At 37.2% G+C, this 27,827-nt stretch overlaps 1 protein-coding gene and 1 non-coding gene across 7 annotated transcripts in view; one reads left to right on the top strand and one right to left on the bottom strand.

Annotated features, from left to right (window-relative positions):
• Positions 1-27,827, top strand: part of AHI1 (Abelson helper integration site 1) — a 94,444-nt gene that overhangs the window by 34,503 nt on the left and 32,114 nt on the right. For all 6 annotated transcript variants that reach the window (XM_040552610.1, XM_040552606.1, XM_040552608.1 and 3 more), the window contains one exon: positions 15,269-15,386. In XM_040552610.1, the coding sequence (XP_040408544.1) occupies positions 15,269-15,386 (118 nt within the window). The remainder of the gene's footprint in view (positions 1-15,268; positions 15,387-27,827) is intronic.
• On the bottom strand, positions 25,257-25,327 carry TRNAG-GCC. The gene has a single exon. It is a non-coding gene; the product is annotated as a tRNA-Gly (tRNA).

Here is a 27,827-nt window from a genome sequence, read left to right as displayed (position 1 = left end):
GATACTGTAGCTTCTCTCCTCAAGTTCTAGGGGTTTTGATTTGGTTTAGATGTAGTGTGGTTCCTTACATTCCCATTATGCCTGTACTTTGAAACTATCCAAAGAAAAGCTATCCCACAACCTTGTGCCTTCTGGACTGTGAGCTCCTAGCGGACCCCTTTATAAAATACCGTACTGTAGCTTCCATGGATAATTGTAGAATCTTAGAATGGCTTGGGTTGGAAGGGACCTCAGAGATCATATAGTTCCAACCCCCCTGCCATGGGCATGGATGCCACCCACTAGATCAGGTTGGTCAAGGCCCCATCCAGCCTGGCCTTGAACACGTACAGGGATGGGGCATCCACAATTTCTCTGGGCAATCTGTTCCAGTGCCTCACTCTGAGTGAAATGGTAGCGTGTTGCTGCTGCCTGTACCCTTATGTATGGCTCACGTAAGGAAGGAAGCCTTTTTTTATGTTTCTTCTCATTGTCCATCTTCATCTACAAGTGAGCCCTGGTGCCTTGAAGTTGATTATGAGCCAAAGAGATGTATAAACTATGGAGGGAATGGAGCATATAACCTTGCATCTGAGACATTTTTTTTCAGGAAGACGCTCTAGAAGAAATTTATTTTCTTTCTCTTCTATTATTTTCTTTCTCTTCTAGATGTCTTCTTGTTTAAAGAAGAAGACTGGGATAATAAATTTGTGAGTTTTTACCATTCCAACTGCTTGGTCCCTGATTAGCCAGGGATTTGGGCTTCTGGGAGACAAATCTGGTTTAGCAGAACCATGTAATGCCTAGGCTATAGGATGGCAGCAGTGGGCATTCATTTTATGTCATTGTAGAGTACACTGAAGCCTTTTGACAAGAATTTGCACTATGTTTCTGTAGTTAGATGAGATGGTGTAAGCCTATGGTGTCAGCCTGGAGAAGTGAAAGCTCTAGGGAGACCTTATATCAGCCTTCCAGTACCTAAAGAAAAGCTTCCTTTCCTACAGGAAAGCTGGAGAGGGACTCTTTGTCATGGAGTGTATTGACAGGACAAGGTGTAAAGGTTTTAAGCTAAAAGAAGGTAGATTAGGTAAAGGGAAGAACTTCTTTACTCTGAAGATGGTGAGGCACAGGAACAGGTTGCCCAGAGAAGCTATGGATGCCTCATCCCTGGAAGTGTTTAAGGCCAGGCTGGATGGGGTTTTGAACAATCTGGTCTGGTGGGAGGTGTCCCTGCCCATGGCAGTAGGGTTGGAATTAAGTGGTCTTTAAGGTCCTTTCCGACCCAAAGCATTCTATGATTCTGTAACAGTGTTTAATAAAATTACTTTCAGCCACTGAAGTTTTGTAACCCCAAACTCCCACTGTTCAGGACTGACCAGTTTAGGATGGGCAAGTCCATATGAGCAGAACCATGATCAAGGTCTTGGACAGCATCCTCCAAAACCTCTACCCTTGAACCATATATAAGGGAGATGTTGGAAAGGTCATCTGAGCCTTTTGGCTGTATGGATTTCCAAATAGTACAGGATGGCAGTTGGAAGAGCCCATATTCGGTCTGATGTCTGTCCCAGAGCAGTGATGATTATAAAAACTTCGAAAAGCTCTTCAAGGAAGTTTATGAACCACTGAGGTCTTGGGTGGAGATTTCTTTTCATTGATAGGAATTGTGATACTCAATTTCAGCAGTCAGACATAGAATCAACGGGATCTCCTTTCCAGTGAGGGACAGGATCATTTCTTGTATGTGGGTGTGGTGCCTGTCTGCCTTATCAGAAATTCCAGGCTGCTGAGTCAGGAAGCTCTACCTGGGCAAAACTGGAACTTAAGCCAGTGTTTGCTTCCTTCCCTCCATCTGTCCGTCCTTGCTGTAGGATGGCTTTCTGGACCAGCACTCCCGTAAGTTCTTGACTTGGATAAGAACACAATTCACTGGTTTGTTACCTGTGCCCATTCCCTCTAGCCTCAGGTTCCCAAGGATGTAATTTTTTTGCAAGATATTGGATGTATTGGGGTGTGTACTGGTGCTCTAGCTTCTGTGGAGAACAGATGAAATAGAGCTTTGAACAGTTACCTCTGTGCCCAACACTGGAAAGCTACCTTATGTCATGACTGGTCATGTGCTCCATGAGGGTCTGTCCTATGATCTGCTGACCTTTGGATGGGGAGAGTAGAGGGAAGGTTGGTGTTAGAAAAACAAAAGAGAGCATATGGTGCATATGGTGTCTCCCACAGTGATGTCTATCTCATGCTTTGTTTTTCCAGCATCCACTCAGTGGAGCATTTATCTGTGTTCTTATCTGACACTGTTCACCATATGTGCTGTAGACTCATGTCATGCTGACAGATGTACCAGAGCATCCTTTTCCTTCCTCCTTGTGGGGTACGTTGCCCACAACTAGTATCCTCTGTACTGATCCACTGAAACAAGGAATAAAAGGAACTCTGTACCTCGCACCCTTCCTGCAAGACCTTTCCTCCCCAAAGCCAAACTGACTGTGATGCTCTGTAGGCTATCAGTGGAGAAAGGTCCAAGACTGAAGGGTTAGGAGTGTGCAGTCAGTGTTCGCCGATAGTGGCTGATGGCAGGCAGGGAGGCCTGCAGCTCCTGCAGCATTTTGTGCTCAATAGAATGCAGAGGTGGGGAGATCACCACTATGACAAACAGCTTCAGCCTTCTCATGCTTAAAGTCTCAAATAAGTAGGAATCAGTCCAACCTGTACTTGTCAGCACTAATGTTCTTGGGACTGTGAATACAATCTTAACTTGTTTTACATGATGCTGTTACCATATCATTGGTCTTTGCAGTATTGTTGAAGTCATTAATAGCCGTTGTGGTCAAACCAAAGAAGTTCAGTACCTCTTTGCAGACCAGGGACCAATTCTGTGGTTCCACCTGAAGTTTTGTAAGCTCACCTCTTCCCTTCATGTGTAAGAGGGCAGTATGCTTACTTTAGTTGAAATCATGAGTACCGTCACAGGGAGTTGTTGATAAGGGTTGCAGCTGTGAGCATGCAGAAGAGAAGTCTGTGAATGCTGATGATCCCTCACAGGGGTCTTTTTAAGCTGTAAAAACAGGATCTGTACAGCAACACAGAACCTCTGTAGTGAGGACACAGCTGTTGTGCTGCCACAAACAGCTAGCTGTCTGCCTAAGTCTTCAAAAGACAGCCTCCATCTTTTGAACTTCATGCAACACTGATCATTGGTCCCCTTATATTCAGTGACAATCATGAAATCTGCAGTTTCCCAATACCACTAACATAAGATTGTCCTGCTGCCAGAGAAGCTCTAGCTGCTCAGCATGATTTGTTGAGTAGTGTTGTTTCCTTCTGGTCTTGGGTAGCATCACACTGGGTGACTGAAGAAATATGTTGCCACTAGGTGGAACAGCAGTTAGGAAAGAGTAGTACAAGAGAGAATAGCCTTAGCATGGGGGAAGTCAACAGGAGGTAGGACTTGTAAAGAGGAAAAAGGGATACTAAGCAAGACAAATCCTGTTCCTGCAGACCAGAACCACACTGCAATGCGGAGCAGCGCACTGTAGGTGAGAATGATTCTGGGAGACACTCAGAAGGTGTGCTGCTACTTCAAGTTAAAAATACTTGTGTGGATGCAGTCTTAGTTTCACATTCCTAGAAAGGGTAATGCCTTGCAGCTATGCACATGAATTAAAAGACTGCCCAGTTCTGCTATAGGTGGGAGCATTTTGTATGACCTTTCAGTGAATCACAGCTAATGCTTCTGTCCTGTCTTGCAAGCACAAAATAAACATAACGTCTTTCTTTTCCAGTGGAATTTCGTGAGAGGTTTCCTATGTCATTGCAGTAGATGGCTTTACAGTTTCTAGTAATTGATCTTCCACTTACAGTTTAGTTAAAGTAGTCCACTCTGCACAACTTGGAGTAGTTAAGCAAGAATAATGAAATGGCTGTTGCTTTTCAAGAGCTGCACAGCTACTGTGGCGGTGTCTTTAGACAGTGGTGCAACAGCACCACTCAGATTATGAAACTGGTATAAGAAACAAGGTAAACCATGTAGTTCCTTGAGTAGCACAACACATGAAGCACGGTTTCCTATGATTTTCATTTGTCTCTTTCCTATGTGGACTTTATAGCATTTGATACAGTTTGGTTTTGCCAGCTTTTGCCAACCTTTCTGTTAATGTGTAGACTTATTTGGGGTTTTGTTCTCTGGTCTACCATTTGCTTTAATGAAACTTTAAGGACATAGTATTTCTGAGACCTCTATTCCTCTGTTCAGTTTGACTGAAATTTGATTGGAGGAGGTTTAAAATTTGCAGGGGATTAAGAAAACTGATGGACTGATTATCAATGTAAGTAGATAAGCCTATTTTTTGTTAGGAAATCTGGGATGAATGTTGACTGTGAAGTAATTGCAGACATAATGAATATATATATACTTATTGCCATCAACGTTACTTTCAGAACTAAATGTAGTACTTCAGAATCAATTTTACTAAGCATTGCCAGTACAGTTTTTGGCCTCAATCAGCCTGTTGATAAGTTGCGTGTTTGAAATGGTCTCTTATTATTACTCGTCTGTGAAGACACTAGCAGCTTGCATCACAAATACTATTTCAAAATATGTTTGCTGGTTTTTAAGAAACAGTTTCATCTTTCATTTTTTTCCAATTAAAGTGTCCTTAATTTAAAAAATAAGTTGTTGTTGTTTTTAAAATATAAAATAATACATCCAGATAGAAAGTTTTAATTTCTCTTGACTTATTTCAATTTAGTAATTATCATTATCTTTGCAGAATTATATATTTCAATATGAAATAATGCTTATTTACCCATCAGCAGCACTTTTACATAGTCTTCTGGGCTTGTGTTTTACATGACTTGATAACATCCATGACTAAATGGTAGAATTTACGTAGATCTTGGTAATGTTAACATTAAAACTCAAAGTATCTACTCACTTGTAATCTGGATTTATAGCTTTGGATGTATATACATATATGCACGTACAGCTCTCTTTCTCATGTGAAAAATGATGCTTGCAAAAAATTAAGTGTAGGTTTTGCTGGAGCCTTTGTTAAAGTGTGTACTCCCATCAATGCTTTGCTAACATGTTAGTCAGAGTAAGCCTAATAAAAGCTTCATCTCAGCTGATTATATGAGAAAATATGTCAGAGTGTCTGGGTACAAGATGCTCAGTCTGCCTAAAATGAATACAGGAGTCAATGAAGCCATACGTATGGTGGCAGGCTGCTGCATGATGGGGCTGGAATGTGAAAATCCAAATGAGACTGCAGGTGTTGTCTTGTATGTATTTGTCTGATGCTATGTAGGACTGGAAACTATGCAAACTTTGTACTGGTTTACAGGTCATGTTTGCACACCAGCGGCTTGTCGCAGACATATATGGAGTACTATGTTGGAAAAAGCATGTTAGCGGCATGCCTTGTAGGCAGTAAACGTGGCCTGAGATCAGGCCTGGGGTCATGCTTTATGAGACAAAGGTGTTGGAGTTTCCAGACAACAGATGTGCCAGCCCAGAGATCTCTGGGTGACACCTGCAAGTGTGTAACAGCAGTAACTGATGGATATAAAATTAACTTGTAAATGCAGAGTTTGGAGATCTACAACTTAGCTGTATGATTTGGAGATGTAATGTGAATATGTGAAAATTCAGTTTAAGCTAGACAGAAACTGAAAAAATTCTGATCCTGTATGAGCTGTGTTTTTGGTGTTGTGACCAGTGTCTCCTTTTTAGGTCCCTATAGATCAATGTTTTTGGTTGTTTTTCTTCTTCAGTACCTAAACATGAACCTTAATGAATGATAGAACTTTCTTTCCTTCTCCTCTACACCATTACCATTATTGTTAGCCCAGAAAACATGTAATTAGAACCAGGAGTTGAATATTGGACTACAAGGATTTAGGAATTCACAAAAGCTAGATTGTTTAGCTACATTACAGCATGTGTGATAAAAATGTTTCTGTATCATTTTCAGTTGGAAATGTAAATATGAATTTCTTTATAAATCCAGAATGCGGAGCTGGCTTCTTTACCTCACAGGGAAATTGCACTGTAGTGAATCTTGGCAGCAATTATTTATCTGTGCCTCAGGGAACTAATGCTAATGTATGTTTCTATTCACAGATGTTTTTGATAGGAAAACACTTAATCCATCTCTAGTCATTAAAAGAACTCAAATGCATTTCTTTCAATGTTACTACTTATGTACTTAAAATTTCACTTCCATCTAGCAATCAAAATACCTATTTATAACTTTGCAAAGCAAGAGGGTAATACATGTTATGTAGATATGGAAAGAAGGACTTCTTTTAAAGGTATAATATCCTAGCTGTGAAATTGTGATTTTTTTTTAATGTCAAAACTTTGCATGCTATAACTTGAAAGAGAAAAAAACTTGAGGACAGCGTCTATTTATGCTCTGCAGATTGCTAGAATCAATTATATATTGGCTGCCTTATCTCTTAATATGTGAATAATTCTAAATTAATTAAAAATGCTTGGCTTTTTCCAGTCATCATGGCATATTTCTGAAACAAACAAAAAAAAGTTATTAAAAGGTTATTGAGGAGATTACCAAAATTCTGTTACTCAGAGGATTTTCAGTATAATGTTACATGAGTAGAATGTAGAAGAATTTTTCCCTATACACAGAACTCCCTACAATTGTTGTGGTTTTTTTGTTCCTTAAGTGTATTACTACACCAGAATTCATTAAGAGAGTAGGTACTGGGAGAGCATCCAGAAGCTTTCTACCTCAGCTTGCACTGAATGTAGTGCACGTTGATCATTAAGCTGTATGACTACATTGTCATATATGATGCTTTGATACAGTATATGTCAAATCCTATGATATGTAGTTCTCTGTGATGGCCTTCTTTTAGAATTTAGTTGGGATGCAAAACAGAACTCATCTATAGAATTTAAAGCCACTGCTTTTCAGAAAAGGTACATAGCCTTTGTAGTGAATACATAAACATGACACTGATGCTATCTAAGCCATCAGGTGGAAGAAGCTGGAAACTTGTCATTTTGTCTGCAACAAAGACCGAGAGCCAGATGCTGAAGTGGTGTCTCTTTTTATGCTGCCATTGTCAGAATCTGCCTTCCAGGTTGTCCTGTATTTGGCAGATTCCAAGATACCATGCCTGACATCTGGGTTTTAGTGTAGGTCAGGAAGACAAGTGCTCTGTAGTAACGTAACTTCTACTTGAAGATGGAAAACCAGAAGGTCACAATATAGTAAGTACTGAGGATTCATTTTAATGTACTGCCAGTTATGTGAATGTTTTTGGCAAGTACAGGGAGATGCTGTAATGTCTCTGCTGGCTGAAATAGTTTTTTTTACTTGATCTTGCCTTCAATACAACTTTTTTTTTTCCTACAAGTTGTCAGAGGAGCTACTGACATTCTGTAATCTTATCTATCTTATGTATAAAAAATACTCAGTATTCTTAAAACTTCTTTTTCACTCTCAGTAAATTCATAGAGTTATTGTAATTTTCTCCCAAACAAAACTTGCAAATAGATAGGAAGCCATTTTTCCCCTATTGTGCATCCTATAGTTGAAAAAAAACTTAGTTTTCTTTCTTATTAGAAGCAAAACTGTCACTGAATAGTTGTTTTTTTGTTGTTGTTCATTTTTTAAAGATTTAAAAATTTAAAACCACCTTAAAAATTTAAAGATCTATCCTATTCCAAACTGAATATGGAGAGGAGGCTTTTGTGTTTTTACTTAAGAAATCTTGGGTGAGCCCGTGTATTGTATACGTAAATTTGTTCTGGATACCCCTTCTGTAAAAGAATATAGTAAAATTGGAAGAAGCTCAAGCAAGAGTAAAACAATTGCCAAGAGGTATGGAAGAGTTTGCATGCAGTGACAAAACTGATTAGAGCTTCTCAGCTTTGCAAGGGGATCAGGTAGAGATGAGTGAGAGGGAAGTTGTGATAGAAATACATAAAATCACGAATAGTATGTATGTGTGCGTGTGTGTATATATAAATGTAAGTTATACTGTTAAATATGTGGCATTGTCATGTTATTTGCCAATGGGTTGTGTGGTAATTCTCCAGAAAAGTTACTAATACTCTTTTCATCAGATTAGTAAATAATTTTAAAAATCCATTTAAATTTAGTTGAATTTTAAAATATTTATCAAGGCTACTTTTCTCAAAATTACTTCTATAGGAAACTCAAGTCACATCGATATGGACTGCTACATGATGGTTGGTTTGGGTTACAGTTATTTAATTATCATATTCATGGAAAACACGATGCTATAACATAGGCAATCATTTTTCTGATTACCTGTGCAATACAGTCCACTGGAATAAGGTCTCCTAAATGAAATAGGAGCTTTTGAAGACTACTGTATTCTTTCTTTTTATTTCCCTTCCCTCTTCCCCCAGTATTCGTTTTCAGAAGCTAGGAAATAATTTTCTTGTTCTAGGAAATTCCGTTGCAGTTATTATTCTAATAATAAAAGTAATACTAAAATAACTTTTTTTGCTACTCCAAGATGCAGACTTACAAGGATGTGTTTTATAAGGCATGGCGAAACCACTTTGGGGTCCAAAACCCTATAATCTTATGCATTTTACTTTTTTTTTCCATTTGTCAAGCAGATACTGTTGAATGGTTGTGATAGCAAAGCAATTGTTAATATGAAGTGACTCAAGTATTATTAGAGGATTGATATAGGTAAATACTTAATATCAAATGAATGTTTTGCCAGAATTTCCCTTTGTATATCTTTAAGAATTTTCCATGCAAATTCATTAAATGTGCCAGTTTTAAATATAAGGCAGTTGGACACCATTATAAATTGCTTTTAGATTACATTGCTTTTGTTAGGAAAAGTTGAACAAAACTCTTTTTTTTCCCCTAGTTTTCTTCTCTGTGAAAACACTACAAAGCAAGTCATATCCTTAAAAATCTGTATTTCCCTATGTTAGAATACACTTCTCTTAGTAACACTTTTTTTCTAGGCATTCTTCTTTTTTTTAATAAATATAAAATGAAATTTAAAATAATACAGGCAGATGATTTGAAAGAAAGGAAACTATTGACTGTATTTTGTAAATAAAGGGAATTTGGCATGAATGTGATGAGTGGTTACACATACCCTGTCTTCATACTACTTTGTATGGATTTACTAGTTAGTTATTCTGCAGTAATTGCTAGTCTTTCCACACTTATGCGGTAAATAAAAGAAAACTGGTAAAAGCAAGGTATTTTACTTATAAATAAATGTCATTGTCTGGGTAGCTACCTTAGAAATGAGTAATTCTTTTTAAATAGGCATTCCAGCTTGGCTTTGTGCAGTGTGAGCTTCTTCCAAAGTGACATCTCTAGTAAGGTCTGGTACCAGAATTGCGAAGTCTTCCCCTGAGTTCCCTGAATATCTAAGTTAGTTATATTGAGGACTTTTTCCTCTCTCTAAGCTTTTATTTATCATTAGCAATATGTTTATATCTTTTTATGTGGATTTTGCTGATTGGTCCTTTAATTTTATTTCCAGTTTTGTCACCTTAGTTTTCTTGCCATGAATGTTTGTACAGTATTAAGCAAAAGTTAGTCGCTGTTTGTTTTCTCCCTGCTGAACAAAGTAAACGGGGGTATCTGAGCAGTGTTACGTATATTCAAATTGTATTTAGAGTAAAGAAAGCTAGGCTCACTCATACTGGTAAAAGAGAATAGATTATATCTGCTCGTGCCAGCTGGCTTATTGTCACCAAGGTGTGGAGAAAGCACTTCTTGTTAACAAGGACATGTTATGCAAGAAAGTACCATAAAGATGCATTGATTCAATTCGCTTAATAGCATTGTTGTCCATTTTATATTAGTGTTTTTTTGGGGTGGAGATAGTTTCTTGCAACATGTTGGGTGAGAAGGAACACTACTTGTGGCCCAGATACTGAGATACTGTAAATCAAGAGTAAAAAAAAAAAAGATTATAGAAGAATAAGCCTCAAAGGATTTTTAAGAAAGTTTCACAAATTCCTTTTATATTCTCTCAGCTGGAGTAAGCAATTTGTTTCTCATTCAAACAAAATAGATTAAAATAACTATAAATTTGCATTCAAAAGTGCTGCTTTATTATGAGGAAATCTATCAGGTTGCTTCTTTTTTTTTTTTTTTTTTTTGCCTTCTCTCATTATAGTTACATTACAGTTAATCTCTGGAACAAGCAAATGATGGCTTGTCAATTTAAGAAATTAGATTACATTTTTTGTTTAAAATACATAGCTTTAAAAACAATGTAGTGAAATTCAAGCTGGCTTATAGAAAGTTACTCTTTTGTTATTTAGAATAATAGGAATGGTAATGTTTTCACAGAAAATATACCTTTTGAACATCATCTTGGAAAAACAAATCAGAAAAATCTACCTAAAACGGATTTTATATATGCTTGGGAAAGCCTAGAGTATACCCAGATGCTTTAGTTGGTGAATAAAGGGGGAGGGGGCTTACAAATGTCTGAGTATTTACACGATTACCTGAAACTGTATGCTGTATTTAGAGTTATGTCCTAATGTCTTTTTATCACCAGATGCAGAGGAATAGGTTTCTGTATGTATTTGAGCAGCTGTGAGTCAGAAGAATTTCTGGTGTCTATTTTTCTTAAAAGGAAGAGAAATAAAATTGTAACATAATCTTTGGGTGTGTTTTGAATGGGATACAAGTTAAATCCGTCTCCATTTCCAAGAAAATGATACCCTTTTTTTTCCCTGTAACTAGTAAAGAAAAGTCTTTTTTTTTTTTTTTCCTGGTCATATCATCTTTGATAGCAAGATTCAAAACCAACCTTGGAAGAGTCCACAGTTTACATATGGCTTTTATTAAGGTAACAGACCTAGTTTGTACTGCTATTGCTGATGACATTAGCCAATTCTGCTAACTTGTATATCCAGACATGTTCTCATGCCGAAATGCCAGTTTTGTCCAATCCAGGAAAGGTCATACTCTCAGTGCTTGATGATTGAGTAAGTCTGTGTAGTGTAACCTATATTTAACTGTTTTGTGCCTTGTACAAAGAATTTGGTTTCCTTTGTGGCTTAATAGCCTACTACTTCAAATGTGTAATTCTTAACAATAAAAAAAAAATCTTAAGATTAAAAATATATATTTTTTTGTGGTAAGCCTGTAATTGAACTGCAGGAACTCTGGCAGAAATCAGAAATTGAAAATATATATATAAAATTACTGTGTGCTGAGATGTATCAGCTGTAGGCAATGGCTGTATCTACACTGTACAATGGCTATCTCTAAACTGTAGGATTGAGCACCTTCTAGCTTCTGTTTCCACATGTATGCCCTAATCATTTCTGGGCTTCTATGGGGAAAAACAATAAAGCACACAAATCACAGGGGAGCTACGTTATAATCTAGATGAGTTCCTGATAGGAATAATCAGAGTAGGAAGACTGCAGGGAACATGGGGTGAACAAGCTTACTTCTGACAAAGTCAGTGTGTTTTAATTTTACCTGTGTGTAAGAGGACGATAACTTATTTCACGATTTTGGTATTTCACATTTAGACTAGAAGTTACTTATGAGTAGAATAGATTTGTCTGAGTGATTGCAATATGCCTGCCACAACAAAATTCCAGCCTTTGCTGGACACCTTCTAAAACTATTGTGATAGAAATAAATACATTTTTACCTAGATATAAACTTGATTCACACTTACATTGCAAATTTAAAAATTGTATTGTACTATTTAAACATTATCACTTACGTATTTTTCTCAGTGCTAGAAGAATAGAATTTGCTTTGGTTTTGTATCAGATTCAGTTGTTAACTCTTATTTAAACCATGATCTTAAGGAATTTAACATTTTTTAAATTGTCTTTAAAAACAGCGTCCTACAGCCCTGAAGTTTCAAAAGGGAAGACTAAAACTAAAAGAGTAAGAGGCAGTATAGAGCTGGCCAGCTTGATTTGACTTGCAAGTACATATGGAAATGTTGATTATATTGGTTGCAAAGGTCATAAAATTCCATTCTCAGGAAAAAAAAAAAAAAAAGAAATGGCTGTTGTCAGCCTGTCAAGTCTTGCAGTATTCTGGTTTTTTGTCTCATGCAGTTCACTTTTAATGTGAAAACTAGTTCCACTGAAAACATATATTTGCATAATTTGCATAGAGCTGCCCTAGCAAAAAAGAAAATGCAAATCATGTTTGTTTAAACTTGGCAAAAAATATGTAGGTATCTTTTTATTGCTACAAAAACTACATGAATGTTATAACTTAAGTTTTACTCAATTCAGGATAGTAAACTGTGTCTTTGATAAAGCTGTGGTTTTTGCATGAAGCAAGTGAAGCCTGTTGTGAAAAAAAACTAGATTGATGGTTGGTTATCTTAGCCAACTTTGCTCGTTGTTGTAAAGGTATTTAGCAATGCCTTCCCACAGCATGTATTTCAAAAAAAAAAAAAGATTGCTTCACCCTATTCCGTAGGTAGCCTGATGTCTGTTGTAGGAAAATTAATTACTCTTCATAGAACACTAAACTTTACCTGGAAACAATTCTGTTGAATCATTAGTCCTCATTTAATATCTGAATAGTTCCTTCCTCTCCTATGGTGGTGGTGGTGGTGTGTTGTTTTTGTTGTCCTCCCCTTGGGTCTTTTAAGAGATTTAAGTAATACTTGGGAGCTAGTGGCACAAAGGTCATGAAACTGATTCTACATTTACTTCAGATGGGCAGTCTTGTATAGCTCACCTGGAATGAGCTTCCCTGCGCTTAAGGGGAGGAATGAATCCCTCTTGGCAGACTTCTTAAATTTATCACTGGCTTTTAAATCTCTTTTTTATAAAAGCATGGGGGTTGTGGGTTTGTTGTTTTTGTTTCGTTGTTTTTGTTTTGTTTTTATCTTGCTTTTAAGGACTTGGAGAGGAAGAGTTGTAAGATAGAACTGACTTTGCATTTTTAAATGCCTGATTTTCTTAAATCTTCAGGAGCACATTCACTTCTAATATATGTGTCTAGTGCATTTGATTTCAAAGCATGTTATGTGGCATGTTTAATGAAAGTATTTGGGTAACAGCAGGAAAATAAAGAAGTGAATTAAATACTGTACAGGAATATTTACAAACTCAGTTTGTAAATCTCTCTCCTCATTTCATTCAAGCATCGTGATCAAAAAAAAAGTTTCTCCTGTTTTTTTTGCTCTCCCCCTTTCCCCCCAAAATGAGCCAGAGAAGTGTCTGTAAGTGGTAGTTTGGAATAGTTTGCTCTGCTGTGTTTAGTTAGATTTCCAAAGACTGATACATTCAACCTGTCTTTATTCCCTAGTAGGGTTGGAATCCATTTGTTTGCTGTCAAATTTGAAAGAGAATTCCAAAATGTTTCATGAGCATACCTGACTGCAAAACATGCATTTTTTTAATTGTTGTGAGGAAAAAGCCAGTAGTGTGCACCCAGCACAAAATTCATGCAGAGGAGGGATCTAATTGCAGTCTTCCTGCAGAAGGGCTCCCACTAGAGCAAACAGTCGATAAAAGGAGATGAAGCACCAGCAAACTGGGCTCAACATGTTTGCGTAACAGGATTACTTTTCTGTGTTTGAGTAAATACATAAGTTAATGGCTTTCCGTATTTGTGTGTATCACAGAAAACTTTATATTAATGAAACTTAGTTGCTTCCATATGTAAATGTGCCAAAAGCAGATTGATTTTGTTGTTGTTCACAAAACCAGGTCTTGCCAACATGCTTACATTACACAATTGGTATTTATTAACATTCAGTCAAAGGCACTAAAATCTAGAGGCTTTAAAGCTTTTATATCATGTTCCTTGGCTGATCTGATTTTGTCTTGCTTTTCTTTCTGTTCACTTTTGGAATATAGTCATAACAATCACATGTAGTTGCTGAGAGAGTACTCCACTAGTAAAAGGCAGTTTTTAACATATGCTTCTTTCAATAGATGACTTTACAGTAAGATGAAGGTCTAGCGGAGTAATAAAGAGGAGATGATAGCAGATATCCTCCATGCCCCAGTCAGGTTACTCAACACACATTTTTAGTTCTGTATTGCCTTCCTCCCAGGACACCAGCCAATGCACAAATGCTCTGCTTTAATGAAACCTGTTGAATTATTTAATATTTATTATATGACAGAAGTAGTATTTATATAAATTATATCATTTCTGGGAATAAAACTCTTTGTTTTACTGTCTTCGTTTCTTTAAATAAAGTAAGCCAGTAAATTGAAAACTTGAAAAATGTCATTGTTATGTTTTGGCCCCCAAGTGAAGTTTAAGGGTCTGATTGAACTTTACTGAAGTGTAAGGAAGTGAGAGAAGGCTTTTAGTTAGAATAAGCGACTATGCACATTGTTCTACATTGTGTAAGAGGCTTGATTTTTGAACGGGTTAAAAATTATGTTTTATGTAAATAACTCAAAAAAAAAAAAAAAGTAGCATTCATATCTACTTTGTTTGAAGAAATTTACAAATCTTTTATTTAAGGTCTATTTTCCCTCTCTTTCGGCCATTTTACCAAAGGCAGACAGTAAAAACAGTTAACAAATAGTAAAATTTTCGATTTGATTATGTGAAAAACTCAATTTCATATTTTTTATATAGGCTCTGTGGGATAATATGTCAAGAGTAAAGTTTGGGAAACGTTTATGCTTTGTACTAGAAGCATGTATGCCAAGAAACTCCACAGCAAATCAAATTTTAACTATATTATCTTTGTTATTATGGAAATTATGACTGCAGGTATTTTTTTGTGTAGCTTACATAAAGGAAGTGCCTGGTGTTTTGGACTAAGTGTGCTGTGTTGGCTTGCAGAAATAAGTTTGGAGTTAGGACTGGTTTAACTTTTTTATTTTTTCTTTCTCTCAGACTTATATTGAGTAATCTCTTCTTAGATTTAGCATGGTTTGACTACTCAAAAATGGGAAGTTATTTTATATATCACAGTTTATAACCATATGTAAATGACATTGTATCTTTATATACTAAGATGCAACAAGATGCTAATTCAAGCAATTCTTTACACTTCTCACTGCTTGAGAGTTTATGCCTGTATAAAAACATGCAGTTCAGTTTGTAGCTCAGTCAATAATTCTTCCACAACACTCTCTCCAAATGTTAAAAAGAAAAACAACAAAAAACTGTCCCATCTAAATTGCTATTTTCCATCCACTTGTCTTAATTTTTTCCTAGAATTTAATAGTTAGTTCAAATAAGTAATTATTTCTGTCTTAGCTGTTGCATCAGCAAGTAACCCAGGAAATTACACTTCATTTTCTGATTTGTCTTTCCTATTACAGGCAAGCTCAAATCTCTTGCTTCCTGCGCCATCATCACTGTCACCACACTCCAAGCTAAGACTGCCGAGCACTCTGAGCACTCCACTGAATCCTCTGTATGCTTTCACAGCTAAAAGTGGTATGTTTTTCTTTATTTGATCGCTCTCTCTAGCGAATGAGTAATAACTTCTGCTAGGATTTTTCTTCTGTCTGTATAAACTTTGCTTTGTAGCTCTTTCAGGGAGTGGCCAGGTTGTTATGTGATATTGTTTATTATGAAGTGCAGTGTGATACTGTCCCATACTGATATTTGTTCCTTCATAATGTTCATTTTCTTTTATATGTACACTTATTAATGCTGTAAGTTCCCAGAACAGTGTGTGATTGCCAGTTTTTCTTAATTTAACATTTTGTTTTGAAGTATCTTGAGCACAGACACCGCAAAACAATGAAATCATATTTTAAAAAAGAGTATGTATTAATAGAGGAAAACAATAATAAGAAAAGCATTTTACTTACAAGCAGTAGTGCTCAGTAGTCTGTTTACAGTTGTATTTAATTTATATTTAATTTTTCCTAAAACATTGTGTTCAAAGATTTTGAGAAAAAGGGTAAGCAATCAACCTCCACGTTTTTGTGATACGTAATTACTTTGATAATATCTTGTTGCATTGCTAATCATAATGTTTAACAACAAAATAGGTAATTCCATATGCTTTTTTCTTTTTTGGGAACCTATGAAGACAGGAAATTGGAACCTTAGTTTCCAAGTGTTTATTTTTTTGTTTTGTATCCTTCAGAAGAGTAAAAAGAAGTCTAGGGGAAGAAGGGAATATATAGTGAACTAGAAGCAGGTAATAGAGATTTAAAATGTTGATAGTACAGAAAAGAATAGTCTCTAATTATATGGAATTATCTCATAATGGAACATAAAATTATTTGCAAAGCATGTTATAATTACATTTTGTATTTTTTTAAGAATGAGTCCTTAGCATGGAACACTAGATTGACCACTAGTTTTACAATCACTCTCAGCCACAGCACAAATGGTCAGCTACCAATGAACTTGTGCATTTCCATTTTTCTACCTTAAGAAAAAATCCGTAATAAGCATAATAAGCATCTGCTGTGAAATAGATATTATTGTTTCCAGCATATGAAAATCTTACAGAAAGAGAATACATATTCTATTTTCTACATACTTTAAATAGAATAGATAGAATAAGTGGTTAAAATAAGTGGACTAGCCATTTGAAGAACATTAACATTATATCCATTTGACAACTTAGTGTGTAATATTGCTCAAGCCAGTGTCTTGAAGCTTGCAGAAGCACAGATAAATGTGTTGATGGCAACTTCTTAAGTAGAATGATCAAATGTAGATATGTGTTCTAGATGTTTATGCATGCTTCCAGAATGGTTGTTTCCAAAACTGATTAATACTTTAACATGATCCTCAGATATAGGGTATTAATTATGGAAGAGAAGTATAGTGAAAAGAGGTAAATTTTAATGGTCTTTCACCAGTCAGTGAAAGCAGTGAGAAAATGAAGAAAGTCTAGTGGAGCACAACTGAAATAAATTTCCCGTAAGAAAATCTTAACAAATCCTAAATGATTTTTCTGTCATTTTGGTGTCCTTCAAGTTCTGCTGCTGTGATAGAATTGCTTTTATTGAAATATACGAGAAAGCTTTACTTATTTAGTTCATCTTTCACCATTTCTTAAGTGTGAAGATAGGTGTTCATGTTTGTAGCTGTTAACTGTCGGTTTAGTTTTACTTTTGAATAATATAAAAACTGTAATATATATACTTCTCTATATATAAATGTATAATATAATATATGTAATATATATAATAATCTTCTTTATAATCTGTACTGAAACAGATCTACTCGTGTATGGAGTCTGCTGGAAGCACAAAACTTTTTCATCTGTTGGTTTCGTTTATGCACCCTATATGTTTTTTGTATAATAAAATAATACATCATCATCAACTGCCTCTAATACAAGGATCCTTAATTTTTGTCCAGTGAATGGTTACATATTCCTGAGTGCTATGTAGGCAGTTATTCTGTCTTCCTTCTCATGCTCCCCATCAATTTTTTGCTGTGTATTTAATGCTTCTCAAAGCAAAATGCGGAATTTTAATTACAGTGAACTCTACAAAGGTAGCATGTAATCCTACTAGCAATCTTTTTAACTATGTAACTGGTGTATGTTCTTGCTCTACTAACTTAACATTGTAGTTGATGTCTTGTGATGTGGACAGTGTAGTAGCATGGATGCATGCAGCACTTTCTTCTTTTAACATGACAATTTAATTGTCTAGGTCTTCCAATAGGTAGAAATAGTGGAAGGACTGAGGATCTACTTTTGTGATTTATTAGTGATAGCAGTAATACTGCAAATCTTTCCTGAGTTTTAAATCTTACTGTATCCAGATATATTTGTAGAAATAGCTGTAAATGATTTTATAGGATTTCAAACGAAAGTAACATTCACTACTGTGTCTTTAAACATGCATGCTTATTTAACAGATGGGTTCTGCGCCCTTTCAAATATATAGTATATTTTAGCTTTACTTCAAGTGCACACTTTCACTGTATGTAGGCTTTCATGAACCCCATAGTTCTTGTTTTGTTCTGCTTCTTGCCTTCCTCACTTCCCCCAAGATCAGTTATCTCATGGTCACTGAGGTAGGACTGCCTTTGTCTCCAGTCAGTTCTGCTTTATTAATTGTTATCAGTGTCAGAGATGCAGCCCACCTTAGCCTGTCTAGCATCTGTATCAAAAAGTTGTCCCCAGCACACTTATAGAATCATAGAATATCCTGAGTTGGAAGGCACCCACAGGGATCATCAAATCCAGCTCAGGTTCCACACAGGACCTCCCAAAAAATCAGACCATGTGTATGAGAGCGTTGTCCAAACATTTCTTAAACTCTGATCGGTGCTGTGACCGCTGCCCTGGGGAGCCTGTCCCAGTTCCTGACCACCCTCTGGGTGCAGAACCTTTCCCTCACACCCAGCCTGACGCTCCCCTGTCCCAGCTCCATGCCGTTCCCTCGGGTCCTGTCGCTGTCCCCAGAGAGCAGAGCTCAGCGCCTGCCCCTCCACTCCCCTTGTGAGGGAGCTGCAGGCCGCCATGAGGCCTCCCCTCAGCCTGCTCTGTCTTGGGGCTGAAAAACCAAGGGCCCTCAGCTGCTCCTCATACGCCTTGCCCTCTAGACCCTTCACCACCTTCATAACCCTCCTTTGGGCACCTTCTAGTGGTTTTATGTTCTTATACCGTGGCACCCAAAACTGCACACAGCACTTGAGGTGAGGCAGCACCAGAGAAGAGAGGGACAATTTCTTCCCTTGACTTGGCTAGCAGTGCCATGCCTGATGCACCCCAGGATACAGTTAGCCTGTGTTGGCTGTGACCAATGGCCACATTGTCTTTCAGGTGTTTTTCAAGAAGTCTGAATTGCTTGTAGCCTATGTTTTTGTCTTTTAAGCAGATATAAAATGGTTAAAATTTTCTGTGAGACGCAGGGTCTATGATTGTGACCCTTCCTGCTGTTTAAAGAAAGCTTTATTCGGTTGCTCTTCTTGATCAGGCAGTCTATAGCAGGTACCCCCAAAATATCCTTCTTCAAAGCCTCAAAATTCTTACCTATATGCTCTTGACAAAGCTGTCACCTACTCCATTAAAAAAAATAAAAATCTAAGACTAAAAATCTTTGGTATCTACAATTGAGGTTTTACTCTCCTTGTGCTGTATAGCTCTGCTTACACTCATGCTTCAGTGCTAACTTTATTATATCTATCTTATAATGCTACTCTGCAGCACTACAGTGTGCTAGTGCAATTCCTGCCTTTTCCTTATCATGTGCTGATCCTTGTATCTTCTTACGGGATAAGCCATTATCTAGTTGTTATTTCCTTAAATAAATAAGGAAGTAGCAAAAGCTACAGCTTTCAATTATCCATTTATTGAGTGATATTAAAATCTCATTTTTTTTGGTTCATTTCCTTCCCTCCTTAAGATTTTAAACATCTTTGCACAGAGAAATCACCTTCCTGCACTCAGAGGCATGGTTTTGCAGATCTGTGGCATACCATGAAAGAAATTAAATGCGTTTTTAGGCTTTGTTCAGCAGTGACTCTTCAGTAACTCCCACTGTGTTCAGGGTATGTTTTCTAAGATAAATTTTAGGCTATAAGTAGCTGTAATTAGCAGTGACCCTAATTGTTAACTATGTGGTAGATTGAAACTTAACTATAGATATTACATAGATCTTTTGAGTAAAACTTTGACTTCAATAAAACTAGTTAATTAAACTTGCTTTTAAAAATCAGTTATGTTATGTTCTAGAAACATGATGGTTCTTGTATCTTAAAGTCTCAAAACCAAAAAACATAGTGCTTTGGCAGGGTTGAGAACAATTAGAAATTTTCTCTCTGTTAACACAGCTGACAGTCAAAGGTGTTTTCCACCTGCATAAAGCAAAAGCTTCAAAGAAGTCTTTCTTGCTCTCTGAAGATGTTAGCAAAATTGACTTCGCATTTAAGTCCTCAATTATATTTGATAGACTATTCAAAACGTACCTTTTCTGTCTCAACCAGTCCATAAAGTAAGTTTTTACACCAGTTATCAAAAAATATTTATGCATTATCCAAATGCTCTTAAAATACTCTTCATGTTTGGGTGTTTTAGGGTACATCAAGTAACAAAATTCACATTTTTGCAGAGATGCTGCAGAAATGTTGTTGGAAGTTACACCCTCATATGTATGCTAGTGTGCTAGTGCACAAGTCCGTGGAACCTGATGAGATGCATTTGTGAGTCCTGTGGGAACTGGTGGATGAAGTTGCTAAGCCACTGTTTATCCTATTTGAGAAGTCATTGCAGTCTGAAGTTCCCACTGACTAGAAAAGGGGAAACAACCCCTGTTTTTAAAAAGGGAGAAAAAGGAAGGACTACAGGCCAGTCAGTCTCACCTCTGTGCCTGGAAGGATCATGGAGCAGATCCTCCTGGAAACTGTGCTAAGGCACATAGAAAGTAAGGAGGTGATTGGTGACAGCCAACATGGCTCCACTAAGGGCAAATCATGCCTGACAAATTTGGTGGCCTTCTGTGACAGGGCTACACTGTTGCTGGATAACGGAAGAACAACTGACATCATCAACCTGGACCTGTGTAAACCATTTGACACTGTCCCACATGACTGCCCCTTGTCTCTAAATCGGAGAGACATGGATTAGACAGATGGACCAGTCAGTGGATAAGGAATTGGCTGGGTGATCACATTCAAAGAGTTGCAGTCAATGGTTCAATGTCCAAATGGAGACTAGTGATGAGTGATGTTCCTCAGGGGTCAGTATTGGGACTGGTGCTGTTTAACATCTTTGCTAGTGGCATGAACTGTGGGATTGAGTTCACCCTCAACAAGTCTGCTGACAACACCAATCTGTGTCACATGGTTGACACACTGGAGGGATGGGATGCCATCCAGAGGGACCTTGACAGGCTTGAGAGGTGGGCCTGTGCAAACCCAATGAAGTTCAGAAAGACCAAACACAGGGTCCTGCACCTGGGTCAGGGCAATTCCAAGCACAAATACAGGCTAGATGGAGAATGGATTGAGAGCAACCGTGATGAGAAGGACCTGGGTCTGTTGGTTGATGAGTAGCTCAACGTGAGCATTTCTGGGCTGCAAGGTGTACTTGCAGCCCAGAAAGCCAACAGTATCCTGGGCTGCATCAAAAGAAATCTGACCAGCAGGTATAGGGAGGTGATTCCCTCTGTTCTGCTCTTGTGACACCCTACCTGGACTACTGCGTTCAGCTCTTGGGCCCCTAGTGTAAGAAAGGCATGGATCTGTTGGAGCAAGTCCAAAGCAGGGCCATGGGGATGATCAGAGGGCTGGAGCACCTCTCCTATGAAGACAGGCTGAGAGAATTGGGGTTGTTCAGCCTGGAGAAGAAAAGGCTTTGGGGAGACCTTATGGCAGCCTTTGAGTACCTAAAGGGGGCCTACAGGAAATCTGGAGAGGGACTTTTTACAAAGGCATGTAGTTATAGGACAAGGGGTAATGGCTTTAAGCTTTTTTTTTTTAAAAAAATGGTGGGGGGTATAGGTTTAGATTAGATATAGGGACAAAATTCTTTACTTAGAGGGTGGTGAGGCATGGGTACAGGTTGCCAAGAGAAGTTGTAGGTGCCCCTGGAAGTGTTCAAGGCCAGATTGGATGGGGCTTTTAGCAACCTGGTCTAGTGGGAGGTGTCCCTGCCCATGGCAGCAGGGTTAGAACTGGATAGTCTTTAAGGTCCTTTCCAACCTGAACCATTCTCTAATGATTCTATGATGGCATCCAGTTGCTAGAATTTCTTTGTTCTCAAAAAAGTACAAAAGAACTGGATAGAGACAAAGTGCAAGCTAAACACACAAATTGGATCTTCAGCAAGTGTTAGCTGACTTATTTACCTGGCTTCACTGTAGATATTTTTTTCAAAAGCAAAACATTAGGTATAAAATGTTTATTGTATATGTCTGTGTGTTAATTTGAATGGGAACTCCCCTGGGGAAAATGGTCATTCATTTTAAGGTATTCTTATCTCTAGCCTTTCCCTTAGGGACAATAGTAAAGAGAACAGAGTAAGAAAATATTTTTTTTAATTTTTTAAATTATTTTCTCATAGAGGAGTAAAAGAACTGAAAGATTTAACCTAAAATATTTTGTCAAAATTAATTTCCTTCTTTAAATAATAGACACATCTATCACAAGACTCTTCTTATGCCTCTCTTTTTCCTTTATAAGCTATTTTGCTATACAATTTACATTTTGAAGGCCAAATACTTGACTATTGTGTCTCAGTTTCTTCAGTGCAAATAGATTATGAAGACTCGATTGTCACCTGCAGCCAACCTTTGCACATACTTCCTAGATTTTATTCCTTCTGCTCAGTCACTAGAGCAATTTAAGGATACTTTGCCTTACTTCGTAGCTGACTTTGGCAGTAAACAAAAATCAAGAGTACCAGAACACAGCCATGTCTTTACTGTAGCTCACAGGCTGCTCAGGAAATTCTGGCGGGGAAGGAACTTCCACAGAGCTCTGCAGCCCCCCCATGCTTTGCTGCCAGTATCAGTTGCCAATGTCAGAGTTTTGGCCCAAGGCACAAATACAGGACCTTATTTTAAGGTAGAAGAGCTGAGTGTTTACATTTACAAAATGAATAGTAAAAATGATTTTTTAATTTGAAAACAAAAGATGTATAAATAGATACATCTAACCACAAAAATGTTCCAACAGAATAGCAAAGACATAGAGACAAAACCATTAACATTAATGACAATCTAGTTCTTCAATTTTAAAAGGTTGGTTATCCAGTTTCCTCTATCTGATTGATAAGATGTTATAAATGTCAGAAGAGTTTGTATTTTCTAGTTAAACTTGCAAGAATTGTTTATACTGAGATCAAAGATACACATGTTCCTTTATTATATGTTCTTTTTCATGTTTCTTCTAGGCAAGTTAATTAAAATATTTCTCTAAAAATTACGCTAAATACAGAGCACAATAACAGTAATCTTTGAAGATTCCAAAAACTTTATCAGAAGAACACCATTTATATTTACTTGAAATTGGTGTATGTTAGGGTAATTACTGCTGTGCCTTCAGGGTAAAGGAAGTACTTTCAGCCAAATTATACAAGGGTGTGGATTAAATGAAGCATTACTCTCTGTTTGGCAGCAGTGGGTATAGATTGCAAAATCAGGGTGTGACGTAGTACTGTGGAAGGACTTTGCCAAAAGTGATTTGGCCTGAGTGTGCCCTTACTTTCTCAATTATGTGGATCCTAAACCAACCAAATCTAATTAATTCCTAAGTAGAGACCTCGTGTTAACTGTTTTCAGTCTGAGCTTGTCTGTATTTTTCTGAGCTGTGGAAATGCAAGACAGAAAATATTGACAAAGTGTGTGCTTAAATGAAATTCTAGCTGTTTTTAGAGGTGGAAACACTTCTTATGTCAAAGGACTGTGCAGTAAAACATCAACTCTCTGTCCAGAAGAAAGTTCAGGTCAGCAAGGATGCTATCTGTGTAGCAATAAGCATGCAGGAATAAGGTGAGTAAATTCATCCTTACATGTATTGCTCTAGTACTTCAGTTCTAGTCATTTCCAGAGCAGCTGTAAGGACTATGCAGAGGACCCTGTGGCAGCCATGGTGTACAGGAGGGAGGCATCTCCCTTCCCTCCCTGAGGGCGCCAAGCTCCTTTGATTTCATTCTGTGTTTTGGCAAGCAAGCAGAAAACAAGTACACTTAAAAACCGCCTTATTTTTAAGATACATTTTCGATCCTTTGCATACATACTTCTTCAACTTTTCTAAATATGCTTTGCTAGTTTTGTAGTTGTATTTTTATCTGTGTGAAAGAAATGAATTTTTATGGATTCAGGTGTAACTTCTTTTATTCTCATTGTTGAAGCACCAAGTTCAGTGAGAGCCATCTTCCCTCACAATTCGTTGTTTTTTTTTTTTTAAGTAATGACTTTTAAATTAACTTTGGGAATCTGTGGACCATACTACAGTCTGCAATTTATTCATCGACTGTGGTACCAATATAGCTCATGGTAGGTTAGTACTGATTATGTTGGTCCTATAGAAACTGATCATAGGGGATGGTGGCTGGGAAAGCATTAAGAAAATGTACAGATAATTGAAAGTGTGTATGGGTGCATAACTTACGCATTGCCCATTGGTGTTGTCACACAGCTTTGTGACTGGTAATACTTACAGAGCTGGTCTCAACATGCCGCTTTGATCCAGATTTTCAGCAGAGCCTGCCTCCTCGCTGTTAGCTTGCTCTCTTGCTCACTGGAAGTTTTAAGGAACAGTGACTCATTTGCTTGTTGACTCAAATGAGGTGGTAGAAACTCTTAAAACTCTGCATATCACTTCTTCATTTGGGAGTTTTCTGCAATCTTAAGGCACACTCAAGTGAAGAAAAGAACCTGTGGAATCTGTTCTTTACCTTTTCCTCAAACAAACAATTTAGTGTTTCCTGGGTAGACCTCAGGCCTAGCTCCAACGTGCAAGGCAATCCTTCTGCAGAAGACTCTTATTCAGGCTGTGTAGCAGATAGTATTTGAAATGTTGCATATCTCATCTGGAGGCTGGTTGTAGCATATGGCATCCCCATTCCCTGTCCTGTCCACATCTCCTGTTTTGAAAAGAGGGACACTGTCTCTACTTCAGCTGACTGTAATAGCATCTGGTACCTCACTGCTTTTTATTTTTTCTAGATTTGTTGAGGTCTGTTGCAGTGATACGTATATTGATACAGGTCTTTCCAGAATCCATATAGAGCCTATCGACTAGTCGAAGGAAACGGACTGCTGCAGCTAATATGCCAAAGAATAAAACAGAAAATTGTAGCCTACTTAATGTATATTGAACATCTTTTGGTGTGATAAATTGACTACTAGCAGATGTTTTGGGAATTCTTTCACCAAGCTTCTGTTTGTCCCTATCCACCAGTAGAGCATAAGAAGCAATTCCCCTATTTTCTTTTTTCTTTTCTTTTTTTTTTTTTCTGGCAAGGACTGTAACTGCTTAGTTTCACTTTGTAACGTGTCATATTTTCTGTTATTCTGCAGGTGAAGAGAGTAAATAGGCTGTGTTTCCCTGCTCTTTGCATCTTTGAATTTTCATTTTGGATAACCACATTTAAGCAGAGGTCACCATAATAATAATAATACTATGGTCTTGCCCTTGAAGTTTTTTGTTTAAGGATGTCTTGAGCAGTGAGGTATGTCACCTCTATTTATTCAGGAGAATCTATCCATAGAATCATGGAGTCATTAAGGTTGGAAAAGATCTTCAAGATCATCTGGTCCAACCATCACCCTACTACCAATGTCACCCACTAAACCATGTCCCTAAGCACCAAGTCCAACCTTTCCTTAAACACCTCCAGGGATGGTGACTCCACCACCATCCTGGGCAAAAGACCATTGCATTGGCCGGGAATCGAACCCGGGCCTCCCGCGTGGCAGGCGAGAATTCTACCACTGAACCACCAATGCTAACTTCCTAATTATGCAGGTCACTGTTGGAAGAACTGCTATTGTGAACCAGGTGCAAGCTAAAACCAACTTAGCTTTTATCTCTTAAAGACTCCAAGTCACACTGAGTTCTTGGAATTTTTCATTCTAGAAATCAATTCAGAACCTTTGTTTTAGGCTACGTATAGATCAGTTTGTGGTAGCTTTTCCCCTTTTGTGTTTATCCACTCAGTCTTAAAAGATTTTACAGCCTAACTGTTGTTGCTTCAGATTTTACTGCTTTTGTATAAAAAACAGAACTAACAGGAGAAGACACATTTGTGCGGCTCTTGGAGAATCTGAAGTGCAGTGCATACCTATAATGCACGCCTACAATATACCACATCATGTGTACCTTGACAGCAGTACTTTATCAGAAGGTTGTTTTCCTTGTGCTGAGGAGCATAAGGGACAGTTCTAACATTTTTATCTACTCATATACATAAAGGATCTTCAGCAATTTAAATTGTGGTTTGAATTAAGGATCTTTCTGTAAATCAGCTTTTCTTCATACCAAAACAAATCCTTTTCAGGGTAAGTTCCAAGAATCCTGCAATGAGAACAAGGTGTGTCTGGAGTTGTCTGTATCACCAGTGCTTGAGCTGATAACTTGGCGTGTGCAAATGTGCAGAAACCATCTAGGAAGATCTAACAGCTATATTCTTTTATGTGAAAAAGCTTAAGGTATATGCTTTCAGAGTTCCAAACTTTTAGAACACTAGTAGGCAGTTTTCTGTGTTTTCTATGGTGGTTTGGTCCTTCCAAAGGAACAAATGTTTGTGTATCAGTTAGCAGTGCTAAGTCAGTTTTAAAGAAACCCAGATATATTTCACAGTGCATAATATATAAAAATGGGATACTTTTGTAGTAAGGTATGGAGAAGAATTTCCTGTCCTTGAATATTCAGACCTCAATAATGTAATTTTTCTTACTGATGAATATGAAAACTTAGTAGTTGCTGCTTTTATATGGATTTGGAGTTATTGCAGATGCAGTATGAACCATAGTCAGAAGTTATTTTAACTGACATTAGAAAAAAAGAGAATGTGTGATATAATTAACTGGTTATTGCTGAATTTCAGTTGTGAGAGGAACCACTCAGAGTAAATAACTTTTATTTTTCTTGTTTGCTTAATTTTCATTAAAGAATATTTTTTTTCTCTCTAGTCAGGTGTGGTTGTATCATGACTATCATAACATGTCTTGGGAAAAAGATAGGCATATATCCTGCTATTTCCTCCCATTGCAGGAGAATAAATTAATACAGCACAACAGAAGCAAAAATGCTACCAAAACCAAAAGTGAAGGTTATTTCTTCAGTAATGTGCATCCACAAGTGTAGGTGCTGCAGTTGCTCTATTCCTTGGATGTGCTTTTCCACAGGGTAACATCACAAGCTTTATTTAATATAATACAACACAAGTTTCTTTTTCAAATTGAATTTAGTTTTGTTTGTTTTTTCCTTTTAAATAGTTCTGATGAGCTTAGCAAAAATAGTAATTACTTTCTCAGGCTATCTGCAGCACTAGAAGAAAAATAACCCTTATTAATACAAAGTATGTGTCAGAGTCTGCATTTTCCTTACATCTTTTTTTATCTGCTATCTAGAACTTGTAAATAATATTGCCAATCTGATTTCAGAATGCTGATGTTATCTATAGAGGCTTATTGATGTTTGCTGTACAGTCACTTTCCGTTCTCTACACTGTAGAAAGAAACAACTGGGTACTATAACCCCTGTTCATTTTTCAATTGTATCTAATGCCATTATGATGTAAGGTTGTTATAAATTAGCACGTTCCTGATTAGCATGGATTCAATATATGTTCTTTACTTCAAAAGAATGCTCGGGACACGTGCTACTACTTGCATTGTTTATATATGGTACTGTAGAAACTTAACATTTGCAAGAAAAATGTGAGATGATGATTTGATAAGATTACTCAGAAATAATTAGGTGGGTGTGTAGGCTGCTAAATGTATTTGATTTTAATCTCTAATTAAAAAGTTAGATTTTTTTATTGTTTTTGTGATGCAATAGCTTTTACTTCATTATATCTTTGGTAAATAGGGGCCAAATTCTGCATGTTCATTATGCCAAAGTACAGGGTGAATGTATGTATATGGAAACACTCTTCTCCTCAAAGACAGTGACAGACTGTCTCTATAGTTCCTTCTGGAGGATTATTCTGAGATGCAGAACACATTCATGTTTGTATCCATGTGCATCTTGAACCAGGAATTAAAATGATGGCTAACCTTGCATGAGTATCTCTGTGCATTCCTTTGGCTGATGGTAGGTGTAATTATATTGTGGGATGTGGCACTGCCAGAAGCGCAGTGTTTTTCATGTTGGTGCTGTCTGATTCTGAGATCTCTTATATGAGTATTGGAATTAGCTGGTGTTGCAGTGAAGATATCTCTTTGTGGATCTACAGGTGTGAATTCAAGCCTTGCTCCATTCCACTGGTAGCATTCACTT

This window comes from Cygnus olor, chromosome 3 (genome assembly GCF_009769625.2).
Source record: "Cygnus olor isolate bCygOlo1 chromosome 3, bCygOlo1.pri.v2, whole genome shotgun sequence".
Lineage (NCBI taxonomy): Eukaryota > Metazoa > Chordata > Aves > Anseriformes > Anatidae > Cygnus > Cygnus olor.
Note: the sequence above shows the minus strand (reverse complement) of the source record. Positions and strands in the feature narration are given on the sequence as shown.